The 26,245-nt window shown below is 39.2% G+C and overlaps 1 protein-coding gene across 11 annotated transcripts in view; it reads left to right on the forward strand.

The window, feature by feature from the left end:
* The window catches only part of RBMS3 (RNA binding motif single stranded interacting protein 3), a 708,023-nt gene that overhangs the window by 88,499 nt on the left and 593,279 nt on the right, over positions 1–26,245 (forward strand). For all 11 annotated transcript variants that reach the window (XM_040549120.1, XM_040549111.1, XM_040549115.1 and 8 more), the window contains one exon: positions 20,015–20,083. In XM_040549120.1, the coding sequence (XP_040405054.1) occupies positions 20,015–20,083 (69 nt within the window). The remainder of the gene's footprint in view (positions 1–20,014; positions 20,084–26,245) is intronic.

Genomic DNA, 26,245 nt, shown 5'->3' on the forward strand with positions numbered 1-26,245 from the left:
ACAACACTTCTTGGCCAGCTCTTTGCAATAACGTCAATAACAAAAGTTGGGATAGTTAATATATATTGGAGAAAGCAATAACCAAGCATGATCCCTGTATTTTAGATCAGCATGCGTAAAAAAACGATAATTAGTGCCAGAGATCAGAGTGAGAGGGAACTGATCTGAGATAGCCAAGTGTGGCTATCTACAAGTCATAGGAGTCATCCAAATGCGATGGGGTCACTGGGGATTGGTTTAAAACCAACTGTGCACTGAGAGGAAATTTAGGTCAGCTCTTCAAGACATTAGATGGTGTAGATGAAATGGTATCAGAAGTTACCAGAGTTTTTGTTTTGATAAGACTAAAGAACAAATGCATTAAAAATAACCACTCCCTTTTGTGATGCTGCTGCAAAAATATGGGAGTGATGCTTAGGGATGTTTTAAATTTTTTCTAGAGGTAGGAAAAGTGATGTGCTTCTCATGGAACTGGTGTGGCTGGAGCTGAAAAATGGTTTTGGGAGCTGGGCTTAAGAGTAAACAGACCAGACAGAGTCCAGAGGAGGGCAACAGGAAAAGAGGATTAGAAAACACGCTTAGAGAAACAAGGTGAAGGAACTGATTTGTCTAATTTAGCAAAAAGAGGCCTGAGGGGAAACTTAATGTCCCAAAGCATACGAAACTGATAGGAAAGAGGCTACAACTGCTCGATCCCAACTTAATGCAGAGAATATGGCCAAAACAGCTTTGGAATTCTTTTCCAACTCTTCATTTTTACAATCCTGAAAATGCTTAAAGAAAAGACTAATCAAGACACAAGAAAACAGATTTCTGACAAAAAGAGTTCCCGTGTGTTGAGGCTTGTGTCCTGTACTAGTCAGCACTGACATGCCATTGTCTTTTTTTGAATGATCGTGTCATAGATGTTGCAACAGCTGTTATTGATTTTCAAAAAAGTGTGTCTGAAGTCTGCATAACTGAAGGACAGAAAAGAAACAAGCCAAAAAAGGCATTAACCCGTCAAAAATACCTCTGAAAAAAAGATGCAGCAAAAAGTTGTAAAACAAAGGACATTGCAGTAAGAGCCAGTATGAGTAGAAGTGAGAACAAGGCTAATATCATGAAGAAGTTCAGTCCGTTGGTAAAGGGGATTGTAGTAAAACATTCCACCAGCTAAACTGCTGAACTTGATTAAGACTTTGACCACTCTGAAACTGCTGTTACATCATCTGTGTTACAGGTAAAGTAGGAAATTACGATAAATACTCATAAACTTGAGGAAACTTCAGGTGAAGCTCAAACCACTAGGGAAATGCTTGTGAGAATGAGACAGCAGTTAAATTACTAAACTCTTCATCAAAGCAACGAACCAAGAAAATCTTGCAGAATAATGGGGAATGCAACATTATGGTCAAAATGCCAAAGAACAGTGTTGTAAGCAATCACAGCAGTTAGCAAACTGCAACTGTTATACTTCTTCCAGTGACAGGCAAACTCTTATACATTGCTGTATGCAACAAAATGAAAGAAATGGTTGAGATGAAGCCTGGATTTCAAACTGGAAAATTACCTGTAAACTGATTTTTCACACAAGGGTTAATCATTTGAGGGAACATCAAATGATGTAAAAAACCCCTTCATACTTTTTATGAAATCACATGACAGCCTCCTTTATGAATTACTTTGAAACAAGTTGATGTGTCATGGTATGCCAATAAAAATAATTTTATCAAGGTGCAGCGTGCACACTTAAATCAATGTAAACTCGAGTGAATGATTTGATAATAGATAAATGTCAAGCACAGTTGTATTATCTCACCTCTGATATTTGACTGGCCATTATGTTGAAAAGTGTAGATGGATACAACACAGGCACCGTATGACTCAAAAGCTGTACACTGGAATTAGTTAAATTTTGCTGATGACAGAATTTTGTTGAGGACAGAAAGCTTTCAAATGGAAACAATTCCGCATTGTTCAAGGTTGTTCAGTGTCATAAACACGAGGTGCCTATCAACCAGGTAGGAGTTACCGGTGGATATTGTACAGGAACCGCTCACCTCCCAGCTCAGACGTTAGTTTAGCAGGTGAAGCACATGAGTGGTAATGCCCATCCTGTGCAGTAGATCATGGGCCAGTACAGATGTATAAACGGAAGTGCTGCCAAATAACCCAAATGTTGTTCCACTTAAAAGAGATTTGATTTTCAAGTGTCTACAACCGGAAGGCTAACCTCCAAATTTTCATCTCAGAAGCTATTTCTGATAGAGAAAGATTGTGCCTTTAAAAGACTAGGTACTGAGTGGAATTAATTTATAACAAATGCCAGAAGTCATCCGAGTTTTCAAATGATTACGCTGTATCATTGAAACTATTCAGAAAAGCAAATGGGAAATGTTTGCTGGGAGTTGCAAATCAGGGCAAGGCATCAGCCATGACAGCTGTGCCACGGGGCAGTTGGAGGAGCACAAGAGAAAGGCCGACAAAAAGAGTCTCTCTAATTGAACTTTATGCAGTGTGGGAAATAGTGCAATATTTAACAATTCTGGGAACATGTGGAAAGCTGTCCAAATCCAAAAAACCTGGCAAGGCCTCATTCTGGCCCCAAGCTACTTTGAATGGCAGAGGGAAGAATCATCCCGCAGTTTAAGGATTTCTTATGTTTTTATAGTCCTTGCAGCTATGAAAGGTTTGTGTATGTAATATAACTATTTCATCACTGAGTAATATATTACAGGGAGTAACTGGCTATTACTAGTTCATTTAAGAAAATACTTTCAAAAGGCACTGTGTGCCAAAATTGCAAGACTAAGTATATTCTATTGTAAAAAAAGGCATTAATGATTGCTTCCTGGAGATGAGCATTATAGGTTTCAATTTGTAGCTACAAAGCAATGAAATTTTCAGGACATTCAGAAAATTGTATGCTGTATATTAAGTGAATTGAAGACTTTGAAAATGGTACGGGTGCTCAATTTTTATATCCACACAACAGTGGAAGAACTAGGGATAAACACATTCTTTGACTGGACTTCTGAAGGAAAATTCTGAAGCAAAATGACTAACTAATAACAAAACAAAACAAAAAACCAACCCCCCCCCCACTTGCTCAGATGTGTACCAGAATCACCCAAGCCCCAGCACTTGTAAAAATGAATTGAAAACTTCACTAGCTTTAAATCAGTGCAGGATGGGCAATCACAGGTTCCCTTATCACTTCCAAAAATGACCTGCTTAGAGTAAATTGAAGCACTTTGATAGTTCAGATACCTGTACAATTCACATGTTCGGAGCGGTGATCATCTTCAAATTTAAGCACTTAATTTGAGAGCTTCAATAATTTTAAATTGCTATGTGCCACAGAGTGGCAGGCAGAGACTGGAGAGCTGCAGTGTTTTAAAAACACGTTGGTGTCTGCTTAATATTGTTATTTCAGGGAATTCAGAGAGGCTTTCTATAGTCAAGCATAGAAAATGGAGCCAATTTCAAGATTAATGTAGAAAAGTAAGAGACTAGGATTTTTAAAAATGACGGCAGAGGAAGTCTTCTCTGGGGAATGTACAGCTCCCAAGTCTGTGCTCGGCCTTTCCTCTGAACTCTTTGGCCAACGTCCTTGTGTGGGATGCAGCAGAAGGTGGCAGGAGAGGTAATGGTGTTTCCATGGGCATCTGGAGACTCTTCTGTCCATTTGTTCTCCTGGAACAGCCTGCCTGGGTTAGGTTTGTTTCCAGGAGGCATTTCTGATTAGCTTAACACCTACTACTGCAGAAGCAGTTAGGAATGAAAGCTTTGCTGTTGCTTGAATGCTTCCCCGCTTGTGGGTTCAGATATTTTGACCTGGCTGTGGGTTTGTTCATTTGTTACTTTGGTTTTACTAAGCTTCAGCTTGATGGCAGGATAAATCTCTCCTGTGTGCTTTTAACTAGTCCCATTTTTTTTCCGACAACATTTATTAGTGGAATGCTTTACGGAAGACGAGAGCTGGATGGTAAGCGGCTGCTGCGGGCTTGGTCTCCGTGGGTAGGAGGAGGTGCAGAGCGTACCACAAGGACCCCCACGGCCCCACAGCTCCATCTGGCTCCAGAGTTGGGCAGCAGGATTTTTGAGTGTAATGGGACAATCAGACTTGAGATGATTCCTCAAGCCTGCTTTGGAGGAAGCAGAGCCTTTGGACTAGGAAAGTATCACGTCCTGCAGCCCAGCTGACAGCAGGTACCTTTCTTCAGGTACCTGAGCAGGAGGAAGCAGACTGCAGCCTCCAGAAGGCGTGCAATTAAAATGCTGAGAATTGAATCTTACCTGAAGAGTCTAGGAGCAATTTGCTGGAGCTGATACCTTGTGACCTCTCATTTAGCAGTAAGAAACCAAAATTAGACCCTGAGAGGTAAATGTGAATAGTGTCTTTCACTTCCAGGAAGCTAGAATCTGGCTCCCAGAGATTTTATTATTGAGGGCGCCACTTCAGATGCTAATCACTATTTGCAGGCTCATTACAGCTTCAGACTGACCTCTTCAAAGGAATGAAGGGGTATTTATTACGTGTTCATCTACCAGCAAAATTCAAACTCCTTTGAAAGTCCCGTCTCAAAGGTGCAAGGACACAGACCAAATGTTCAGTCACTGTTTTGCTGAAGCATCGTGCAGTATTTGTGTCTGCATGCACGATCCAAACCTACACTACAGACTTGTGTTGGCGTACCTAAGCTGGACCTAAGGGGTGTTACGAAATCTTGACATCTGACCAACATAACCCAGCTGGAAGGGAAGTGGCCGTGTCTCCGAGGGAGCTGGAATAAGCAGTTCTGGCCAAGCACAGAGTCGTTCATCAGCACAGTGTGCTGAAACACCCGCTGCTTCGAATGGGAATTTGGAATTCCTGCTGTTAAACCTATTAATGCAGCCGGTGTCTATGCAGCATGTTGGACACAACTTTCATGTTAGAAGGAAAGCTGGCCTGCTTCAACTGGAGATTGTGTTTCTACTAGCCAAATACCCTGACACAGGACTTGGCTTAACACACTGCTGATATTACACAACTGAACCTCTTCTGTACACCTGATGAAGGACTCATTGGGACTCCACTGGATCTCTGCCCTCGTTTGCTGTTTTTTTTTGCTTAAACTTAAGCACATTGTGTAGGTTGAATCACGACTTTTCTGCCTGCAACCTGGAAAGACAGATTAGATTTAAACTAACCTCTGCCTGCTCCCAACTCAGGTGCTTGAATGGATTTCTACTGTGTTTAAGTGCAGTAAAATAGGCTTGAGTAATTTCTTCCTCTTTTTTTTTTTTTTTTTTAATGAATATGATCTCTCCTTTTTTTCTTCTGTATTTTTCCATGAACATGCATTTTTTGTGATACAGTCAGAACTGTTTTTTCTCTGCATTTCAGCTCTTAGAGCAATGTTCCGGACAATTTGTAGAACTTGAATCTATGAGTATGAGCTTTTCATTTCCACCCACCTGACCTCCTCAAATCCAGTGAGAAGGTGTTTAGAACTACTTATTTTACTCAGGGGTCGCATCTGCTAACTGAAGGTTACTTTTAAGGTTGTGAAAAGTTTCATACTCCGCCTTCAAAAGTGTTCAGGTGTTAAAAGCAGGCTGCAGACATTTCATGAACAACCATGCTAATGCTTGCAGAGGGTTGAAGTGATGAGAAAATTGACCTTGGTTTTGCATGTGTGTGAGCCTGGTGGTCGGCTCGAGTTGGCAACTTGTCTTTGGCATGACGGGAAGGTGTTAGAAATCACCTAGCATTCACCAAGGGATTTTCTGCCCAAATTGAAGAGACCTGGAGATACACTCTGAAGCCTCAAGTTTTATGCTTGTCTATTTTAGGGGTAAAATTTGAAGTAATTCTGAATGGATGTAATGAGTTTATGTCAGAACGTTGAGAGGTTTGGGTATTTAGAGAGGAACTTCGTTCCCCTCCCCCCCCCCCCCCCCCCATTTCCCCATCTGAGCATCTGAGAGGACTGTGAAGCTCGAAGATTTTGGAATAATGATGCTACTTTCTTAATGGCTTTTGCCTAGAAAATGGAGACAGACAAAAGTAAATTGTATCTCCTGGAGTGAATTTATCAGCCAGTGCTTGGGAGACAGACAGCTAGGCTGCTTTCTCGGTTTTATTTAAGGAAAAATCAGTAATCTCCGTACAGTCCCTGGATTTCTGCTGGCTTCTTCTGATGTTTAAATATGAATTTGTATTTTATCCAATTACAAGCTTTCCTTTCTCGTGTTCCTTCTCTATTAATACATTTCCATGTGTTCATTTACCTGTTCAAATTCTTTTTATTGCCAAATGCTGTCTGTAGCAGAGTTCTCACTGCTCACATTATTTACTCTAGGAAGCTCTGAAATGGACTCCGTAGGCTGTGACTGAGAATAAACTGTCACTAAACAAAGTCATTTGTTTAAGAATATTATATTAACTTTTATAAGTGGTATCAGTTACTTCACAGTTCACTTTTTATGCCAGGTCCGTAATGCTGGATGGAAGCAGATTCATCTGACTACTCCTCTGACCCGCTCTCTTATTCACCTCAAATAAGTGAAAGACTTGCATGTGTTGGGAGAAAAGGCCAGTACTTTTACAAAAAAAAAAAAAAAGACTTCTAATGTGTTCCATAAAAACTATTGCATCTATCATTTTTTCCAAGTTCATTAGCCCCATTTTCTACAGAAAGTATCCTGCAGCGATCTTGTAGAGCAGCCTTTTAGTTTTAGGATCCTTGCTTGACTTTCTCAATGAATCACAACAGGTGCAGAGTTGTCATGACAGAATTGTACCTCTGTACACCCACGGCTCTCTCCTCCCACGACTAGAAGAAGTACTTGGGGTTTTCCCAGGGATGTGACTTTGTCATGGAAACTGTGCTCCCTACCAGTAAAACTGCAAACATTTGCAATTTCCTCATGGGAAAGAGGAGAATAAAATTAATTCCAAAGCTGAAAATGTTGAATGGCATTCCCAGACTCGCTAGTGGTTTATAGAACGGAGTCTGTCACGTCAGAAAATTCATAACCCAATCTCTCTTCATAGCACAAGCAGTCTTATAATTTAACAGCATAAGAAAATTCAGGAATGCCAGTGTGGACACCCCTGTGTTTCACTGCAGGAAAGAATTACAGCAGAGATCTCAGGAATTCTATTGTGCAAGAACTAGCAATGGCATATAAAATGCTTGTATTCAACTAATAATGCCTTTCTTTTACACTGTGACTCAACTGAGTGGAGGAAAAATACCCAAACAAAAAATGTACTGTATTTTGATTATTACAAAATCATGGTTGTGTTTTCCATCAAAATAATTTTAGTAAGTGTACCACAAAATTGCAGAAAATACTGCTCCTATAAATACAGATAGCAGCACAAGAGGTGGCCGAGTCAGCGTGAAGAATAACAGGGTTTTACTGGCAAAAGGGCGATATTTTGAATACTCATAATTTATTTACACTATCTATCTTAAAATTTCAGCCCATCAATTATACATGAAACCAAGTGCCATAGTATAGGAGGGAACTAAAAGGCAAGTACTCATTTCCAGCTCTAACATCTCAGTTTTTAAACGAGACCTGCTCCTTAACATGCTGGTAAGACAGATGGATAAGTGTTGGTAGATAAGAGATTTATAGCTTGGCATTATTTAACTTCTCTGTAATTTGCTTGTACTGGTGCCCTTGGGACACATTTTTTTTTCAGAAAGTCTGATTTTTCTACATTTATTCTTGTAATGGTATATTGAGAGTTGTTAAGGAAATTAAAGTCCCATTTCAGGCCCCAGTTCAGCAAAGCGTTTAAGTAATGTTTAACTTAAAGTACATCTTAAACTGAATCCTATTTAACAAAGGCAAAAAAGAGGAGTCTTCAGAGGGACTTGCCCACATGGTTAAATTTGAAAGTGTGTGGCTTTTTTTGTTAAAGTGAAGTTAGAAATGATACCTGCATCCCAGAGTCAAGAGACACCCTATGAAAAAGAATGGTTGCGGAGGATATTACTTGTTGTACAGAGCTGCGGGATGTGCTGAAGGAGGCAGGAAACTCAAGTCAAAGTTTGGAGCAGAATAAATAATGGACTGAACTGGATTTATCATGCTTAGGGGAAGTGTTTTGAGACAAAAAAAAAAAAAAGTTTTGTGATGAAAAAGAGCCATATCACAAACTTACTGGGCAGACAGACATGTTCCCCTGAGACATGGTGACATTGGAGGCTTTGCTGAAAAGCTGAAAAAAAAAACCTTGGCTAAGGATGAATGGAGAGACCCCATCAAGCTAGCAGCTAAATCCTTTTTATCTTTCTGTCACTGGCGATACTTCCCCTCATTGTAACATCATCTGTGCTTCCTGTTCCGATGCAGTTTTAGGGTGCTATATTGACAGTTAACATCTGTTTTAAAAATTCATCTAGTACAGTCCCAGGTCCTGCTAAAGGACTTGAAAAGTTTTGATAGCTCACCCTGAGGTTGATTATGTGGAGCATAATACTTCTCAGCATATTCCGTGCTACACTTTACAGTTTTCAAAGGAAAAAAATGCTAAAAACATTTATATCCACATCACCTTCCCCAGTAATTAGAAGCTGTTCTTTGCACCAGTAAAACCAGACGTGATTAGTTTCCCTACAGAGATCATTTCCTTACGAAAATTCATGTTTAGCATCCATATTCTCCAGAAGAACAACTGGTGGCATTGTGTTTTGCAACCTGATGTGATAGAAGATAAAAATCCATAAAATTACCTGTGAAGACACTCAGATGACCAACAGTGAGGAAAAGTGTCTTTCTAGCTAAATGAGCGCATTTTACTATTAGTTCAGGAAAACTTTAAGGAAAATGGAAATAGACATGAAGTATAAAACACCAGTTAGGGTGACAAAAACATTTTTCTACTCACTATTTTGCATCATTAGGGAGCTCAAAATATATCTACAATGCAAGTTTTTTTGTTTTTGTTTTTGTCTTGAGAAAGGAAGCAACTTTATCATGTTTAATGAAAGTTGCTGTGCAATAAAAGTTCAGTCTTGCAAACTAGGTCATTTTTCCATTTGACCTTACAGGGGAACCTCAGACTCAGTAGCTTTGTTAATTAATGTCTCTGTATTTCAGCATAGGGGTGAAAGTTTTAATATCCTTATTGAAAGTGTATAAATGGATCTGTAGTGAGTCTGAGCAAACTCGCATTAATATGCAGCTAGGGACTAGAAGACACTCTTTTATTTATGTAGTAGCAAATTGTTATTAAGCAGAAGAAAGTTGCTACTGTCTTGGTATGGCACTGCCTAGTTCATTTCACCACATCTTTATTTTAGCTTCAAGACACTTAGAACTTCTTTTGGGTACCTTTTATTAAGTTTGTCTGAAGAGGGCAGCCTTTCCTAATGCACTTGGAAATTCCTTAATTTGGCAAGGTTACTGTGTGCTGAACAAATTGACAAAGGGCACGCTTACAGTCCTGAGTTTGCCTCTCATTATTGCTTATGTTTTCCTTGAAGTGTCTTTCCACTTATATTTATCAATTTATATTTCCACTTATATTTATCAACCAACTGAGAAGAATATTGTTATTTTAAATATTTGACCTATCTGCTAAAATACATTCCAATTTCACTTTTTCTTTATGCTAAATAAATAGAGAATTGCTTTAAGATTTCCAAAAGGAAATTTAAAGAGAAGGTTTTCTAAAAATATGGGTACTGTTTATTCATTCTGCAACCTAGAAAAAAGTGTCTTAAATGCTAAGGCTGTATGTGAATAGAGCAGGGAAATGTTCTTCCCTCTCTACTGACAGTTCTCCTTATCTTTCATGTTTTCAATCCTGAACTGCTCTCCAGGCTTCAAAAAGAAGCATTAGCCTGAAAGTAGGCAGAGTGATGTTACTTTTTCTTTTATTTATGCTTTAATCATGGGGAAATATTTAAAAAATTCTTACAGCAAATTCATGCATTACAACGTTACCAGGAAAGATGAATGGCTACTCCACATTTCGCAATTAGTGTGATAGATTTAAGGGCTCTTAGAAGAATTTATTGCCATGGTGTGCCTCGGTCGCGGTGCGGGGAGGGGCATCTGAAGAAGCCGGGATGATATATTTCCTCGGTTATTGCTGCTCTAGCCACTCTGTCACATCTCTCCTCCTGCAGTGACAGGCACATTTGAATGCCTGTCTCACCTTCCCTGTTGTGGTTTAGATCCTGTGATGGGGGAGCGAGTACAAACTGAACACGGGGAGCAAGCACAAGGGCTCCAACAAGGAGGAGAACTGAAAGGCTCATACTCATGGAAGGGGTAGGGTGGCGGAGACAAGAGGTGGAGGATCTCACAGCCTTTAGATAAATGCTGTTTGCAGAAGAGTATTACCTGGCTTACTAAAATCTCTATACAAAAATCATGTTCCAACACATTGCTTGGGCAGTAACAGCGGTGGTGTGGATCACAGGAAAAACAGTCAACTAACCGTATTCTCTGTAGGAATGTTTGTAACAAAATGAAAGTGCTTTTTGTACCCAGGAGCCTGGACAGCTATGGCGGTTGATGGGTATAAACCATGTACTTCACAGTCATAGCGATTGTCACCCTTGCTAGTTATTTTATGCTAGCCCTGACTACAGTCAAACTGCAGTATTATGCCACCCTTTTTGTTTCTCAGCTTCTTAGGTCAGCTACTGATTATGCAGTAACTGTACTGAACTACTCAAATGATCCTTCTTTTACTTTACTGTCTGTTTATTCTTTTTTTTTAGGAAAGAGAAATTTCCCCACTGACACTAGGGCCAAAGTAGCAAACAGTTGAATTTCCCCCTTCCACAAACTTGCACTATCATTTAATGCTGTCCAGTGTTTAAGCTACCAAAGTAGCAAACAGTTGAATTTCCCCCTTCCACAAACTTGCACTATCATTTAATGCTGTCCAGTGTTTAAGCTACCAAACTCCTTGCAGCCCAAGGTCACTGACTGACAGAAAGCTTGCTCAAGATCTTATAATTGCACAGCTATTTGCCTATTTTTACAGTCCTTGAATTTATCTTGGTATGCCTACTGATCTGAAAACAACATTTTCTTCCCACCTCATCTTTTCTACAGCAGCGACTTCTCCGAAGTCAAGGCAGTTTGCTTCAGTTCCTTCCAGTGTGAGACTTCCCCAGGAACTGGGCCACTCTGAAAAGTATGGGGCTAGTTCCTCATTCTGCCTTAGTGTTCTGTTGCTTTGAAACACAGCAGAAATTTCATTGTCTCCCTGCTTAAAAGGTACTCAACTTTCTACAAGTCACTCAGACAGTTGCATGCTTTTAATGTGGTGTTAAAGATGTCAGATTCTCGTCCTAAAGCCTGAAGAACCACTAGTATATTCTTCCTAAATCCTCTAAGAAATTGCACCTTAATTGTATTTATATCACTGTTTTCACTTGAGACCACATCTAACTGAAATTGATTGCTTGTTTTTCTTTTTTTCTTTTTGTGAGTAATCTTGGGAGGGAACGTCATGGTCTTTGCCAGACACCAATACTCACTGTTTCTCTCTGTTTCCTCTGCTTAATAAGTATGTGCCTGTAAAAGATATGGAAGATGTTTTTTTGAGGTTGTAATGAGAAGAAATGTACAAATAATTCTTACATTTCCAATATACCCCTACTTTGGAATTGGAAATATAACTCTCCTTCCATTCCTTTGGAATATTTTCAAAATTAGCTTGGAAAATTTTTGACTATGCTTATTGCTTCCTGGTCTTAATAATTTAGCAGGAATTGCCAGCATTATTCCTGAATGTCTAATTGCCTTTTGAATGCTTTAAAAATTTGATTCTTCTGAGAATGACTCATTCATCTAGAAAATGGCCTTTGCTGTTCACTTTTATCTTTCTCACCATTAAAGATATCATTAGAGTACCTCCTCCACCTTTCTATGATTGCATTGTTTGCAAATAAAGATTTTCATTTTTATCTTTTCCTGAACCTTCATGATTCATGTTCATGCCTCCCAGTACTGTAATACATGCAAAATATTCTTATTAGTACATCTTCTGTCTGCCATCTTCTACTTCAATTTCTGCAGTATTGTCTTTTGTATCATCTTGTCAAGGCTCTTGTCTCTTTTGACTTTCTTATAATCTTTAACATAAGATTAATTCTGAATTCTTTCATGACATTAATAAAGGAAGGAAAGACACACACCGTTATAAAAGTATCCACTGTTCTAAATTTCACATTCTTCTAATGTCTTTGATACTCTCTGTAGTGTAACTGAAGGTCTCCTGCTCAATGTCAGCCTTCTGTATGGTCACTTTTTTATCTTTTAACACCTCAGACCTGAAACCCTCAAAGATTCTGAGTCACTTTTAAAATTTTGGCCTGCTTTTTTAATGCAACAAATATCTTTCTTAGAATTGCTGTCGGAAAAGAACAGCTCTCACTACAATAAAATTCTTTCAGGTTCCTGTTGATATTCCTTTGTCTCAAATCAACATAAAGTTGTTAAGCTAATTAACAACATTTTTGCAGACCTATGCAAACTTTTGAAGAAAGCCACATCTGTCAGTCTCACAAAACTAATCCCATTCCACTGCCTGCCATAACCAAGACTTTTTTATAGTTGGTTCCCTACATCTTGCTCATGCCTTAGTGCTTCATTTACTCAGGGAAAGTGGAGAGAGACTGAAGGACATAAAATATGTCATATGTTCCTTCAAGTTCCTCTGATAGTGCATCTTATATTTCATTATGCATTCTTTCAATATGAGTAAATATCCTGGTAATATCAATACTGTTGTGCTCCCTGACTGATTGAAGTTACTGACTGTAGATAATGTAACGTCATTCAACATAATATGACACTTACTTCAAACCCTGTAGTCTTTTTTTTTTCTGCAAAGAACAGCTACTAGCTTTTAAAAATCCCCCAATCCACCTTCTCTCTCATATGGCTGTGATGTGTTCCCCTACCTTCTCTGCAGTACTTGGGATAATTCTTGACCTCAAAGCATCAAATGTTTCCATATTCTAGTTTTTCTCATTTTTTTTTCTTCACTCAGATGAGATGATTTCTCCTCCTTATCTTTCTGTGTGTTTCCAAGTCTTGTGACTTACAATTTCTTAATTCTACATTTTATGGGATAAGGATGCCAACTTTATGTCAACTCCATCTGGAAGACTTGTAGGTTGTTCCTCGAACTCTTTGCAGCTTATCTTTAAACTCTCTGGCTTTGGGAGAAAGTGCTGACTGCACAGCTAATCACGGTGCGTGTAGCATCCCCAGAGAGACACGAAGTCCTTTCACCATATTAAAATTCCTAAGAAAGAAGTTGTTGCTTGTCACCAACTGTAACAGTTGTTCAGCTTGTTTGTGATTCGATTAAATGGCACTTTAGTTTGCCAACACAAATGACAATGAAGAAGGAGTTAATGGCTACAGCACTGTTGGCTAGAGCTTGGCCAGAGAGTTCTGCTAAGGTAGGCCTGATATGAGATGGGTAGCACAGTCTCTAATACCTTATTCGCTTTGTGATACCTAAAAGGCTTGAGGACATCATCCGCATTTAAAGATGTATTTTGAAATTTCCAATACATTCATGATTAGTTTTAACAATCATATAGGATATGGGAGGTCATTAAGTGAAGCTTTTTTTGTTAAATGCAAAACTCCTGGTTGGTAAGTCTAAAGAGAGGTTGTATAGACATAATACTGTCATCCCTGGCTTTGTCTGGAATTATTATTTTCCTTCCAGGGTGCAAAAATATCTATATTAAAGTGGTGACAAAGAGAAAAAAGAGTGGGAATCACAATGCCATGAAAGCCGTACGTCATGGCTAGGAAAGTCAAATTGCTAAACCATAAAGTTTCAGCTTTTGGGGTAAGCAACAGATAAATTGTATTAGTTTTGGCAATAGCACCTCAGCAATTATGAGTCACTATGCTGATAAACAAGAGTAGGGAGTGGATATAAAATGCAAGTGAGTACTTTGAGTGAGTACTTCAGTTCCTGTAAAAACATCCACTGAATGCATTTGCTTCATCAAAGCCCAAACCCACAGGTTCACAGAGATGTACTCCTATGGTTGACAGCTCAGTCAATATCTCTGCTGCTCTGTCTCTTCCTGTCATAACATTGATTTCTGTAAGTTAGAGGAAGTAATCTCTGATGACATTGTGCAACAAACTTAAGAAAAGTTTTTTTTTCTTTTTTTTTTCCTCCACTGCCCTCTTTTTCGTATACAACTTACAAATCTATTTCATTTACAATTTACAAACTTTACGTCTGCCACGTCTGTTACATTTTACATCCTGACCACTATATCCAGACAAACTGCTATTTTTAATGTCTTTTCTTGCTCTTACACTTTTATGGGACAACATACTTGATGATTGTCCTGCATCATCTCATCACTGCAAAGCAATGATGTCACTTTGACATATGCTCTTCACTCTGCAGCCAAGCTAGCTGACAAGTGCACTATGCCCCTTTGCATGGAAGAGAAGGCAACATTGTCATGCCATGTACTGTCATTCCACCACCGTCAACAACACTATGTTTCATTCTGTGTCCCAACCCACTGACCAGCAGCGCTTGCCAGGGAGTTGAAAAACTTCTGCATAGAGTAAAAACTGCTGCAAATGAGGTGATGTTCCTGTTATTAATTTGATTAGCAACCTTTTCCTGTCTTCATGTTTCTGACAAATAATAAATAAATACATTTGTCTCTGGAATTTTTTACCACTCATCTCACTCCAAAGTAGGTGTTTTTTTAGTGTGTTCTGGAGGGTTTTTTATTTTGAGGAGAGAGAATTTGAAAATTAATTTTACTTTTATGGTATTGAAGAAACCATGGATCTTTAACGTATTAGCAATTTGTTTTCTCTTATGTCCACAGTGGTGTTAGCAATGAATTTCCAACACAATATTGGTATTGTTGAAAAACAGGATGAGGTTTTGAAGGGAGCAAGGGATCATGTATATTTATGGTACAGGAGTAAAAATAGCTTCATGGGTGAGTGGTGCATCTGTAAAGAACTGGCTTCAGTGGGGTCTGTCTCCACACGGAGCCAGGTGTGGTAGCACGTTTGAAGCACAGAGAGATGCTTTCAACTGAGCTGACTCCTCTGATCTGCTGAGATGGCATTTGTTAGGAAAAGCCTATGAAGGATTTAGTACTCTTATGTGTGCATGGTCCTACCCCACACAGAGAATCACCAAGGGTTAGGAGCATCTGGAGCCAGGCCAGGGGCAGCGATAGATTGATATCTAGGCATGAAGTCTATGTTATTTCAAGAGATATAGCTGTTTCCAATTTCAAACTGTAATTCCTCTAAGCACTATTTTTGATTAGATAGAATCGGTTGAGTTGTCATCTTTGCTATTTAACTTGAAATAGCAATTAATAACTTGTCATTTTCTATACTGCATTATTGTGGGAAAAGCTCAATAAATAAAAATAAATAAAAATCAGTACTTCAAAACCAGCCACTTCCTTCCTGGTCTGCTATGGTTAATGGCAAAAGGACTTCACTTAGTTATTTGTTTCTGGAGAGTAATAAGGGACAATGTCGTCATTTATAGTATGAGAGGATAAAATGTTATATTTTACTTCTGTTTCTCTTCGTAAACTCCTTCTGTGATATAAGCAAGCAAACCCAAAAGGCTGTACCTGTCAATAAGCAGCCATTGAATATTGATCCTTTTTAATGTAGTTTTACTGGTTCTGCTTTGCAAAAGTCACAGCTATACAAACCTCCACAAAAAAAGCTAGTCTAAAGAAAGCTTCAAAGACAGAACTTCAGTGCCTTAATGTGTTACAGTTGTCAGATACCATTATTATTTCATTTAGCAAATGGATTTTTGAGTTTTAGGAAAAATCAAGGAAATTCTGTATTGCATGGTGCAAGATATATCCTGTAGTTTGATGTTAGCCTTTGCATAAATAGCTGCATCCCAAACTCTGAACATCTCCAATAAAACCAATAAGCAAGATATCTGCTGAATGCCAGCAAGATTTTAGGCCAGGGATGTGAAGAGCACAGGAACTGCTGCTATATTGTGGAACTATAACTAGAACTGAACTGTAACTTTATTCTCAAAGTAGTACAAGCATAAGTTTGAAAAAATGTTCTTGAGATGATTAAATGTTTAGTATTATCTTCCATTTGCTTGCATCTTATATTTCCTCCATTTACAAATAAAAATCATTTCTTCCCTTTTTACTCAGCCAAAAAATTCTGGCTAAGCCCTGGAAGTCAAGGCTTCTCAGCTTTAGCAGCGAGCTGTGTTTGAAAGATTAACGTAGGTTCATAGGAGTTCACAACACAGTTCAAAGGTACCCCGATTACATAACAAATTTGCTGCCATAATAACCCTGTAAAGCCTAGAAAAGGACAAATTGCCTGGGTCCCTTGGTAGGAGGGAGAACAACGAGTGTGGGCAGATTTAATTTCACTTAACATTACCCATCGAAAGTTAGATGTCTCAATTAAACGAGCTGCTCAACCTCTCTCTCCAGTGAGTGAATGGAAAGAGACAGGTACTTCCAGATGGTAATTCATTCCATCTTAAGATACGCTTCCAAGATAAATGGGATGAATTGCCATACCCATCAGGTTTTGCAAATTCATTTGGCTGTAGAACAGGTAATAAGCTTTGACTTTGCTACCAGAGTGTTTACTTTATTTTGCTTTTAGAAATATTGTTGGAGTAAAGTTACACATGTCATGTTCTTTGTGCTCTGCTTTTCTTTCCTAGTTTTGAAATCTAGCCTTGCCATGAAGCTCTTCTTGAACAGATGAGAATATATTTATGGACTGCGTATAATCTTGGCTTGTATTGTACACCGTCATTAATAGCCTCAACCCAAAAGAGGAACAGTAACATATCATTTCAGGAGCACTCCCATTGAACTATACTCAGATGTGCCAGTATTTTACTCAAAGTTTTTTTTCTAGCCCCTTAATACAGTGCATACTCCGTTCAGTAGCATGAATCTTCAGAGAAAACTGTTTTCCTGTGAATTGCGTGTAAAAACAGCAGCTTTGCACATACACTACATCATTTGCTCGTCTTTTATCTGTAGCACTTCATTGCTATGAAAAGCACTTTGTTTTGTGCTCTCTGGGATTTGGAGGTAGCCTGGTGTTTCATCAGAATTCCTCACGTTCAGGCTCGGATCCAGCTATGTGCCTGGAGCACGTGTTGCACCTGAAAGAAAGCATTTTCCCTGTCAGATTTTTTCCTTTCAGGCAGACTATTGCCTGGGCAGCAGTATGCAGCACACTGAGCATCATTTTTTTTCTTCTTGTCTCTTTTGCTGTAACTCCCAGCTCAGATACCAAAGACCATATGTCCAAGTAGTTTTATTGCTTTCAGAAGCATGGTCTGCAGAAAAAAAAACCTGGCTTATACTTTGAAATTTTTAATGGATGTTCACTGGTCTTTTAAAAAGACTGGTGGTCACCTGCAGCTCTGTGAGTTTATGCCCTCTTCACAGGTGGGGGGATGGAGGAGAGGAGGTGAGGACATTAGGAACAGCTTGGACAAGCAGGTGATTAGAACCAGCAGTCCTAATTAGTTTTTAATAGTTCGAGAGGGGAGGGGGGCTTGTACCTACATATGGTTGAGAATGCTTGGGGGTTGGGGGTTTGCAGGAGAGAGCTGAGAAGATAGAATGGCTGGGTGGAAGGTTTACTAAGCATGGGGGCTTGCTGGAAGTCTGGGGGAAGTGGAGAGCTGCTTGGTTTAGATCTTTTGAATGATGTTAAGGAGCTGTACAAAATTAGAGTGCGGGTTTATGAGTAGAAGGTCTTTAAATATTCTACGTATGTCTTCCCTATTCCTTGTAAAGGGAGAGTGGTGAGAGATGTGACTTCTGAAGAAAGGGAAGAGCCTTAAGGTGCTAAGTGCAGCCCAGGTTCTCCCTGGTAAAATATCTCACAGAAAAGCTGTGCCTTGAGGTCTCCTTTGTGTTGTGAGCTGCATACAGAAATTGCTCATCTAGTAGAGCTTGTGCTGTAGCTGCTGATTGTGGCTGCTGGGCATAAGTGGCCAAACTCCTACAGGTAAGCGGCTGACTAATTTCTACTGATTCTAGGAAAATACAAGTGTGCGTGTGCTTGAGGTTAGTTCATGTGTAGGCACTTTTAATTTTTCCAAGTCACCTGTTTCAAGTGCTGTAGCCCCTGAGGCAACCACGGGATGTTGTCTGGTGTTAAAGCTTTCCCTGTAACCCTATAAAGCTTGGCAAGGCTCTCAGAGTGAAGTATTTTCCAAATCTTTCAGAATCTACTCCAAATAATCTGATGTGGAAACTCCTGTGTGTGAATGCTGTAAGCCTTTTCGTTGTGACTTTGTATTACGATTGCCAAGTAACATGCAAGTGGTCCTGGGCATTGGTCTGTGAATGGGGGGCAGGGGGAGCCTGGGCAGATAGGGGGAATAAAAGCTGAGATTAGACTTCTTATACTAGTATTTTTATGAGTATTCTTCAATGACTGTCTCTTAATCAAATCAGAAGATGGAGGTTAATGTCTAAGAACTTCTGAGGCTCTTATTCTCTCTTGTTTGCAAGGTAGACAGAAGAATGATCCTAAATCCCAAGTCTTTAAGGTATTCATCTGCTGCCTAGTCTGGAAAGTGTTCTTCTGTTTCCTAGTAATATTGTGATACTGTTTCTCTTGGGGATGCCCTTGAAACTGAAAAACTTCAGCTATCTTGTTACTCAACTTGTCATTCATAGGTTCACCAGGCTTTCTTCTGTAGCAGAAGAAGATAGCTTTATGGGAGCTAATGAAAGCTGAAATCAACGTTGTGTGCATTTTGTCTCTTCTGAAGTTTTTATCAAAAGAGTTATTCTGTTGTACAGCATAACTGTTCATTAAAAATGCTTATCCTTCTAAGGGTGTCTAGTAGAAGTTAGATATGTTACACAGTAATGCTAGTAATTAAATTTGTAAAAATAACTGTTTTTTGATAGACTAATACAAAAGCATGATTACAGCAGCGGCTCTTTCTCATTAGTAGGAATGACATGCCAGCTCTAAAATATGTCATGATCTATAAGCCCTAGTGGTTATAAATGGCATAGAATTGTACTATATCCCTGGGTGTTAAAAAGCTGTAAGCTATTTATTTTCATACTTACAAAGAGTATACTACATTGTACTATAAATATTACATGGACTGTCTTTTTTTAATATAGCTTATCCATATGGTTCAAATATGAATCTGGCCCCCCTTTTAGCATCCTCTTGCTGGTATTCTGATAGATCTCATATCGCTTTGATTCTTTTGTACTGTAAAAAGCGGTTTGATTATAAGGTGTGTGAGTGACATACAAAATATGGATATGAAAGGCCATGGTATGGACTCTTTTTTTTGATTTAAAAAAAAAAAAAAAACAACAAATGCAGAGAGGCAGAGGAAAGAAGTACAGGGATTAATCATAAAGATAGACTTTTTCTCTTCCAGGAGAAGGCTGATAAATAACTGATATATTTGAATGCTATATATTAAAATTTGACTTTGGAGCGAGGGTGGAGGGATCTTGAAAGAAAAACCTTGCTTTATCTTCTGTGAGTTCAAAAGAGCTTCTATAAAAGTAGCATGAAGTCTGGAATTAAACCACTATTGATTTAGGGGAAAAAAATAAAAATACAACTTTGTAGAACAAGCAGACAAACTCCTTTAATGATGAGTTTCTGAGATGGACGTAAATTTAGAGCACATTTGCTTAAAGCTGAGTAAATTACCTGTCCTAAAGCTAATGCTTTGCAGCCCCATCTTATGTTAGGGTTCAGTATTTAAGTTTGCAATATAGGTGATATGCAGAAGTTGAGGAGAAAGCTGAGGTTCTAAGGTCAAAGGCTAAAGAGTTCATTAGTAGCAGATTCAGCAGACTTTTTTCACCTCTGGTTGTAATGCTACCATATTATATTTATGGGTTCTTGAGACTTTTTGTTTGTTTTTATGATGCGAGTTTATGTGGTTGAAATGGGAGGTGACTATGTGCATGTTGGAGATGGTGAATATTTGAGATGTCAATCTTCTATTTTGCAGAGAACTACAGCCAACAAGACTTCAGGTGCTCCTTCCTACAGCAGATGGTCCAGTTCACAGCCCCATCAGGTAATTTGCCCTTGTCAAAAAGGATATGAAGCTCAGGCTGACACAAGCTTCCTTCTAAAACGAATCTGTGAGGGGACTGGGGAGAGGTATCTACCTACATTAACCCATGTAGGTCCTGCTCATCTCTGAGATTGTTGCAGGAAGTCCTGTGGCAGACTGTTAGATACAGTCCATGCTTATGGAAGAGCCGTTGTACAGCTATGACTCCTCTAATCCAGTTGTGTGGAAAATGGTTTGTGTGAATCATGATGCTTGGACTGGGATGGAGGGGTGAAGCAGACACATAACAGGGCTGAAATATTTTGTGTGTCTTAAAAGAATGTCTAGCCTGCTAATATTAAACGCATTTGCATGGCTCAATGCCTAGATGAAAAGGGATGAAGAACAATGACTTGGGAATCTAATTATGGACTAGGACCTGTCTCATACCTCCAGGGATCTCCTCCAGAAAAGATTTGATAATGGAGGCTGGTCTGAGAGGGGAGGTTGGCACAAGAGGCTGAATGTGAAGATCAGATGACCAAATTTTTGAAGTGTCTTTTGTGGAACATGGTTTGTGTGAAGCATGCTAATTGGATGGGGAACATGGAAGAATTTTGTGTGCAATAAGGAATTGTCTTGTCTGCTCATATTAATGCATTTGGTTGGCTCCAGACCTAAACGAAAAGGGAAACAGAACAATGACCTGGGAATCAGATGATGTACTAGGAGCTTCTTCATATCTCCAGGGAATTCCTCCAGAAAACATTGTGTTATGGTTAGTGGCCAAGAAACAGCTATGGTGTGTCAACGACGCAAAAGGATGTGATAGTCTGAAGTGACAATTAGGAGGCTAATTTAAGTGTCTTTTTCTTGGAATCTGTTTCTGTGAAGCGTGTTATATGGATGGGAAGACTTCTGTGTGTGTTAAAAGTATGGCTTGCCTGGTAATATTAAGTGCATTTGAGTGGCTGAAGACTTTGACAAAAAGGGAACCAGAAAAAAAAAAAAAGGAAACCGGATAATAGATTAGGCCCTGTCTCTCATCTCCAGGGAATTCCTTCAGTTAAGGTTTGATAATGGTTGGGTTCCAGGTTGGAGGCTGGAAGGCAGACATGGTAGGTCACCAGAGCAAAAGGAAACATGCATGTGTCTGAAAATGAAGGTTGGCTGTAACAATGGTTAGCTGCTGAGATGGGAGGCTGGCCCAGCTGCAGCTAATGTTCGTCAACCCTCTGAATGCATTGTCAGTGATGTAACCATCCCTGATACCACTGTACCATGGAAACCATTATAGATGGATCCTCCAATCTTTTGACTGTCATTTAAGCTCGAAATGAGTTTAACAAAGTCTTTGGCAGTGCACAAAATTGTGTTCTTCAGTGTGCCCTCCCTCCCCCTAATATTTTTCCACTACTTAAAACAACTAAGTTATAAAGTAGTTACAATAGATAAAATATTCGGGAGACTTGTTATAAACTCAAACCAAAGAGGGAAAAAAACTGTTTAGTAATGGTCAGGAAGCAATATTATTGTAAATTATTTCTCATAAAAAATTGAATGTTATTCAATGTTTCTCTTTTATCAAAACCGACCCTTTTTGACTATAGACAAGCACATGACTTCTTTTAAATGAAAGACAGTGTATTTCAGCTAAAACAAATCCCTCTTTCAAAACTTGCTTGTTCAGTACTGATCATATAAACATTGCTTTCCCCCCAGTCTTTACGTTTGCTCCTTCCCAATGTCTTTCTACTTCTGCTGCTGCTTTAAAACATTCAGCCTACTGGATTTCTGTTCTTATGCACATGTATATACTAAGGGGGGAAACTTCCAATAATTTGAATCTTGGTCTTGAAAACTAAAGTGAGAGAAACAATGAATTTCATTTGTGTTCAAACTGGGATGGGAAAGAAAGCAGCTAAATGCTTAATGTAGTGAGTTACCTATTTCACCATCCTTACAATCTTTTCTTATTATTTATTTTCTCTGTGTTCTATAAGAGTCTTATCCTGCTCTGTATACGTGTTCTATCTGCTTGCTGAGACTTCTGTGTACTTTATTTCTCTCCCCTTTTTAAGCATTGAATTTTTACATTTGGTTGGGGGAGGTTGTTAATTCCTTTTACTGCTCGTTCCCTACTCCATACTAGGGGATCACAAAGTGAGCAGGGAAAAATGCATGGAGTTCCACTAGTATGCACAAGACAGAAATGGCAATGACTGTTCCCCTCTTTCTGCATGTTTGCAGTTGCTTGTTAAGGTTAATGGGAGACACATTCCTAAGTCAGGAGGAGATCATCCTAACAAATCATAAGAAATGCACTTTATGCTCTACACACTTGATTTCCTTTTTGAGGAGGGAGGGGAAAGATAAGTACATAATAAAGATTGCTTGTAGCATTACAACCCTGTCAAATCCCTAGTAGAGTTGAGGGATTAACTACCAGGAATGTTCTTTGAAAGTATGTCTAGACCATCCAGCATCTGCAGAAAAAAAAAATAGTTGTACTGCATTAAAGCATGCCTGTGGTAATTTTCCTCCACCTGTGTTGTACCCCACATGTTTTAATCTTGCCTTCCTTTGTCATTTGCACTCTAATCTTTTCTTTTTCATCCTTGTTTATTGTAAGCTTTTGTCCTCTGTGTTTTGGGTTTAATAAGCTTATAAACTTGCCTCACGGATATTACAAATACTAGTACCAACTGTGAGGATGTGTAGCCATGCAGTGGCTCAGTTTGGGAGACCTGAATACTGCTGTGCACTCTCATGAGCTGAAAGTGGCAAAATATTTGTATTGGATCAGAGATTTGTATTCAGCCTTGCAACTTGTCAGCATCTATATATAGTTTATTTTAACATTTTTTGAAGATGGCTTTCCAAGAAAGAAGAAGATCAAAGTTCAAATTCATATTGTCTGCATTTTCTTCAGCCTCATGCAGTGAACCCAGTGAAGGCTTTTCCACATAGATCTTACAAGAATCTGCACAGAAACCTAATAGAGCTACATGGCTGAGGCCTTTGATACATCTAAGAAATGTTAAAAGCTAAACTGATTTCCTCTTTTCCCTCCCCCAAGTTTTCTTGTTTCATTTCCTCTGTGTGAAGTTTGAAGGTCCATTGGGTGAGAGATCTGAAGGGGTTCTACAGGTGGGGTCAACGAGTCACTGAAAATAACACATTTTTCACTGACTTATTTTGCTTTGTACTACCCAGACATGCTTATATTTTGTATTGGATAAGCTGAAGCATGTTTATCTACCTCAAATACGCTATCTGGGGAAGGTTTTTAATAAGTTCCTATTAACTCATCGCTCTCATGGGCATGTGGAATTTGTGTGCTCAGGTTTTTTGATGTGAAGCTGTTCAGAGATCTTTTTCCCCTGCCCCTTGAGCCTGGGAAAGTGTCTTGCTGCAGGGGAGGTATCTTTAAAACTTGATTAAGAGGTTCCTTCTGACTGCCCTGGGAAAGACACATTACCTGCTTCAAGCCATTTTTTTCTTCCAAGCTCTCTACTTTTTCAGTGTCAGAATAAGAAGCCAGTAGTCTAAAAGGTTGATTTTTTTTTTTTTGAAGCCAAGGAATTAATCTATTTAATTAGAGGATTGGGGGTAGGCAGTCAAGTCAAACCAGATCTCAGCTTCTGAAATGGCATCCAAGGAGCTATGTTGGACCTTAGTGGCTCCAGATGCATTAAACTTGCTTGAAGGATGGAATCAAGGAGTAGATACAAATGGATACTAATGAGCTAAAATTACCTATGCTGCCTTTCCTGGCTAGTGGCATCTCTTGATGTGTGAAGAAGTCTGCAGCAATTTTGTGAGAAACTCTGAAGTGAATTTAGTCCTTCTGTGGTACTCTGAAGACTGTATGTGCTCACTGCTGATGAAAATAAAGGAGAAAGTAGAGCACTTTTTCAGGCATGATGATATGGCTGATTTCTAATGTGATGCTGCTTTTGCTGAGTGGGATGGCAGCCAAGGCAGAGTGCCTTATAGTGATGATGCATCTGTGTGGGATGGTCTCTCTCTTGCTAGGAGTTGTAGGTGCACAATTAGGGTGGGATGCAAGGCACTCGCTATTGCAGCTCTGTCTCTAGAAGCAGTTCTAACATCAACAAAGTATTCTACTGGTAATGACGTGAAAGCCAAGTGCTGGAACCTGTTGGGGTGGTATAGCTAATGTAGGTAATATGAAGCAACAACAACAAAAAAAAAAACAACTTAGAAAACAAGAAATGCAGTATTTCAGATGGCAGTTTAAGGTTGAGGCATTTGAAGAAAAAATAGATAAAGTTTCTTAAAAGAAAGAAGAAAGGCACAACAATCCCCATAACATGCTTATGTTCCTGATGTCGATGAGCAGCAAAAAGTGCATAGTACCTACCCAGATTTCACAAATCCACTTAATATGCAAGCATAAGACAGCAATACCTTCCTTCTGAATTAGTCTCTTCTTGCTTGTAGGCATAGGAGGGAGTTTGTCAAGACAGACCGTTCACTTGGTCCCTGCTGTTGGCTGGCACCTTCAGGACAATCTTGTAGTTCTCTTGCAAAAGGGCTGCTAGGTTTTGGAGATGCTTAGATTATCTTACTCCATAAAATTATATGGACACTTTTTTAGTGCTATGTGCTAAATGAGCCTGCAGAACAATTGGTGTGTCTTAAATGCCATTAAAAATAATATAGAACGCTTCAGCATCTTTCCCCCACCCCATTCCTATTAGCAAGGCATTAGTTTGAGCTAATGGAGCAAAAATACAGAAAATGAAATGGTGTCCAATGGGCCAAGGGACAGGAGGATTCTCAGCTTCCACTTCGCTCTTCTGTCTGGCTTCTCTGCTGCTTTGCTACAGAATTATCACAGTCTTTCTGGTGTTGGCAACACAAGCCTCTTGCTTTCTTACAGATAGTTGAAGCCTTGTCCCTTGCTGAATTCAGCATAAGTACCTTAATTAAGGTCTGAATGTGTTTTTTTCTTTAATATCCTGATCTTTAAACATAGAGATAAGTACTATATTTTTGTACCCAGAGGTTAGCAGTTTTCTTGGAAGACTTGGAACAGACAGGGGATGTTGATAACCATTCAATGTATGATCTAAATTTTAAATAGGCTAACTCTTAACACTGCATTTGGTAGTTTATTGTACAACTTCATGACTGAGATAACAAAAATTCCAATCAAGAAGGAGGAATATGAGGATTGATATTCTAGTTTATTGTGGTAACTATTTCATTGAATTCCAGGTCAGAAATTTCAGTGCATATATAACTTTCATCTTTCTTGTTTACTCCTCATTACTGCCAACCTTCCCCCCCCCCCCCTTCTCTTTCCCTTCGCTTTGCCTTGTTTTTGGCTTTGTATTCTTCTTGCATATGTATTGGAGCAGTAGTATCTTGATAATCATAGAATATCTGGAGTTGGAAGGGACCTGCAAGGATCATGAAGTCCAACTCCTGGCTCCATACAGGACCACCTGTATGGAACATCAATCAAATCATGTCTGACAGCCTTGTCCAAGTGCTGCTTGAGCTCCAGCAGGCCCAGTGCTGCGGCCATTTCCCCGAGGAGCCTGTTCCAGTGCCTGGCCACTCTCTTGGTTTAAAAAAAAAAAAAATCTTTTCCTAATCCAATCTGATAAGAAGACAATTATACATAGACATTAGTTCAGTAGTTTCTCTGTCAGTGCATGAAGCCAAAATGAACGTTATTTGTCAAAATGAATGTTTTTCAGTACAGGAGTAGTGTTCATTTAGTTTTGGGAAGCCATACCAAGCTGCTGGTAGCCATTGGAATGGTTAAAGCAGAAGCAGCAGCAGTAGCTGAGACTGTTGCAGCCTGTTTGTATGCAGAATAAAAGGGACCTGCAGGTGGAATTCATCATTTGTTAGAGCAGGGAGATGGGTGAGTTTCCTTTAGGGTATCTGGCATGTTACCTGAACACGAAAGGTGGCTCAGAAGATCCATTCCTGTGAAGTGACTTTTCTTTTTAACTAGTGGAAGATGCCTGATTTCAAATACTGTAAATATTCTTGTATTCAGCTGTTCTGATCTCCTTCTGTTTGCTTGTTTTCCTGTGGTGCCTCAAGTTTGACTTGAAAAAAAGTCCGTATTGAGAAAGTCACTGTCTCCCTGCTGACTCAGCAGTTTGCCTTTCTGCTGAGCATTGCAAACTGTGTCAG

This window comes from Cygnus olor, chromosome 2, assembly GCF_009769625.2.
Source record: "Cygnus olor isolate bCygOlo1 chromosome 2, bCygOlo1.pri.v2, whole genome shotgun sequence".
Classification (NCBI taxonomy): Eukaryota; Metazoa; Chordata; class Aves; order Anseriformes; family Anatidae; genus Cygnus; species Cygnus olor.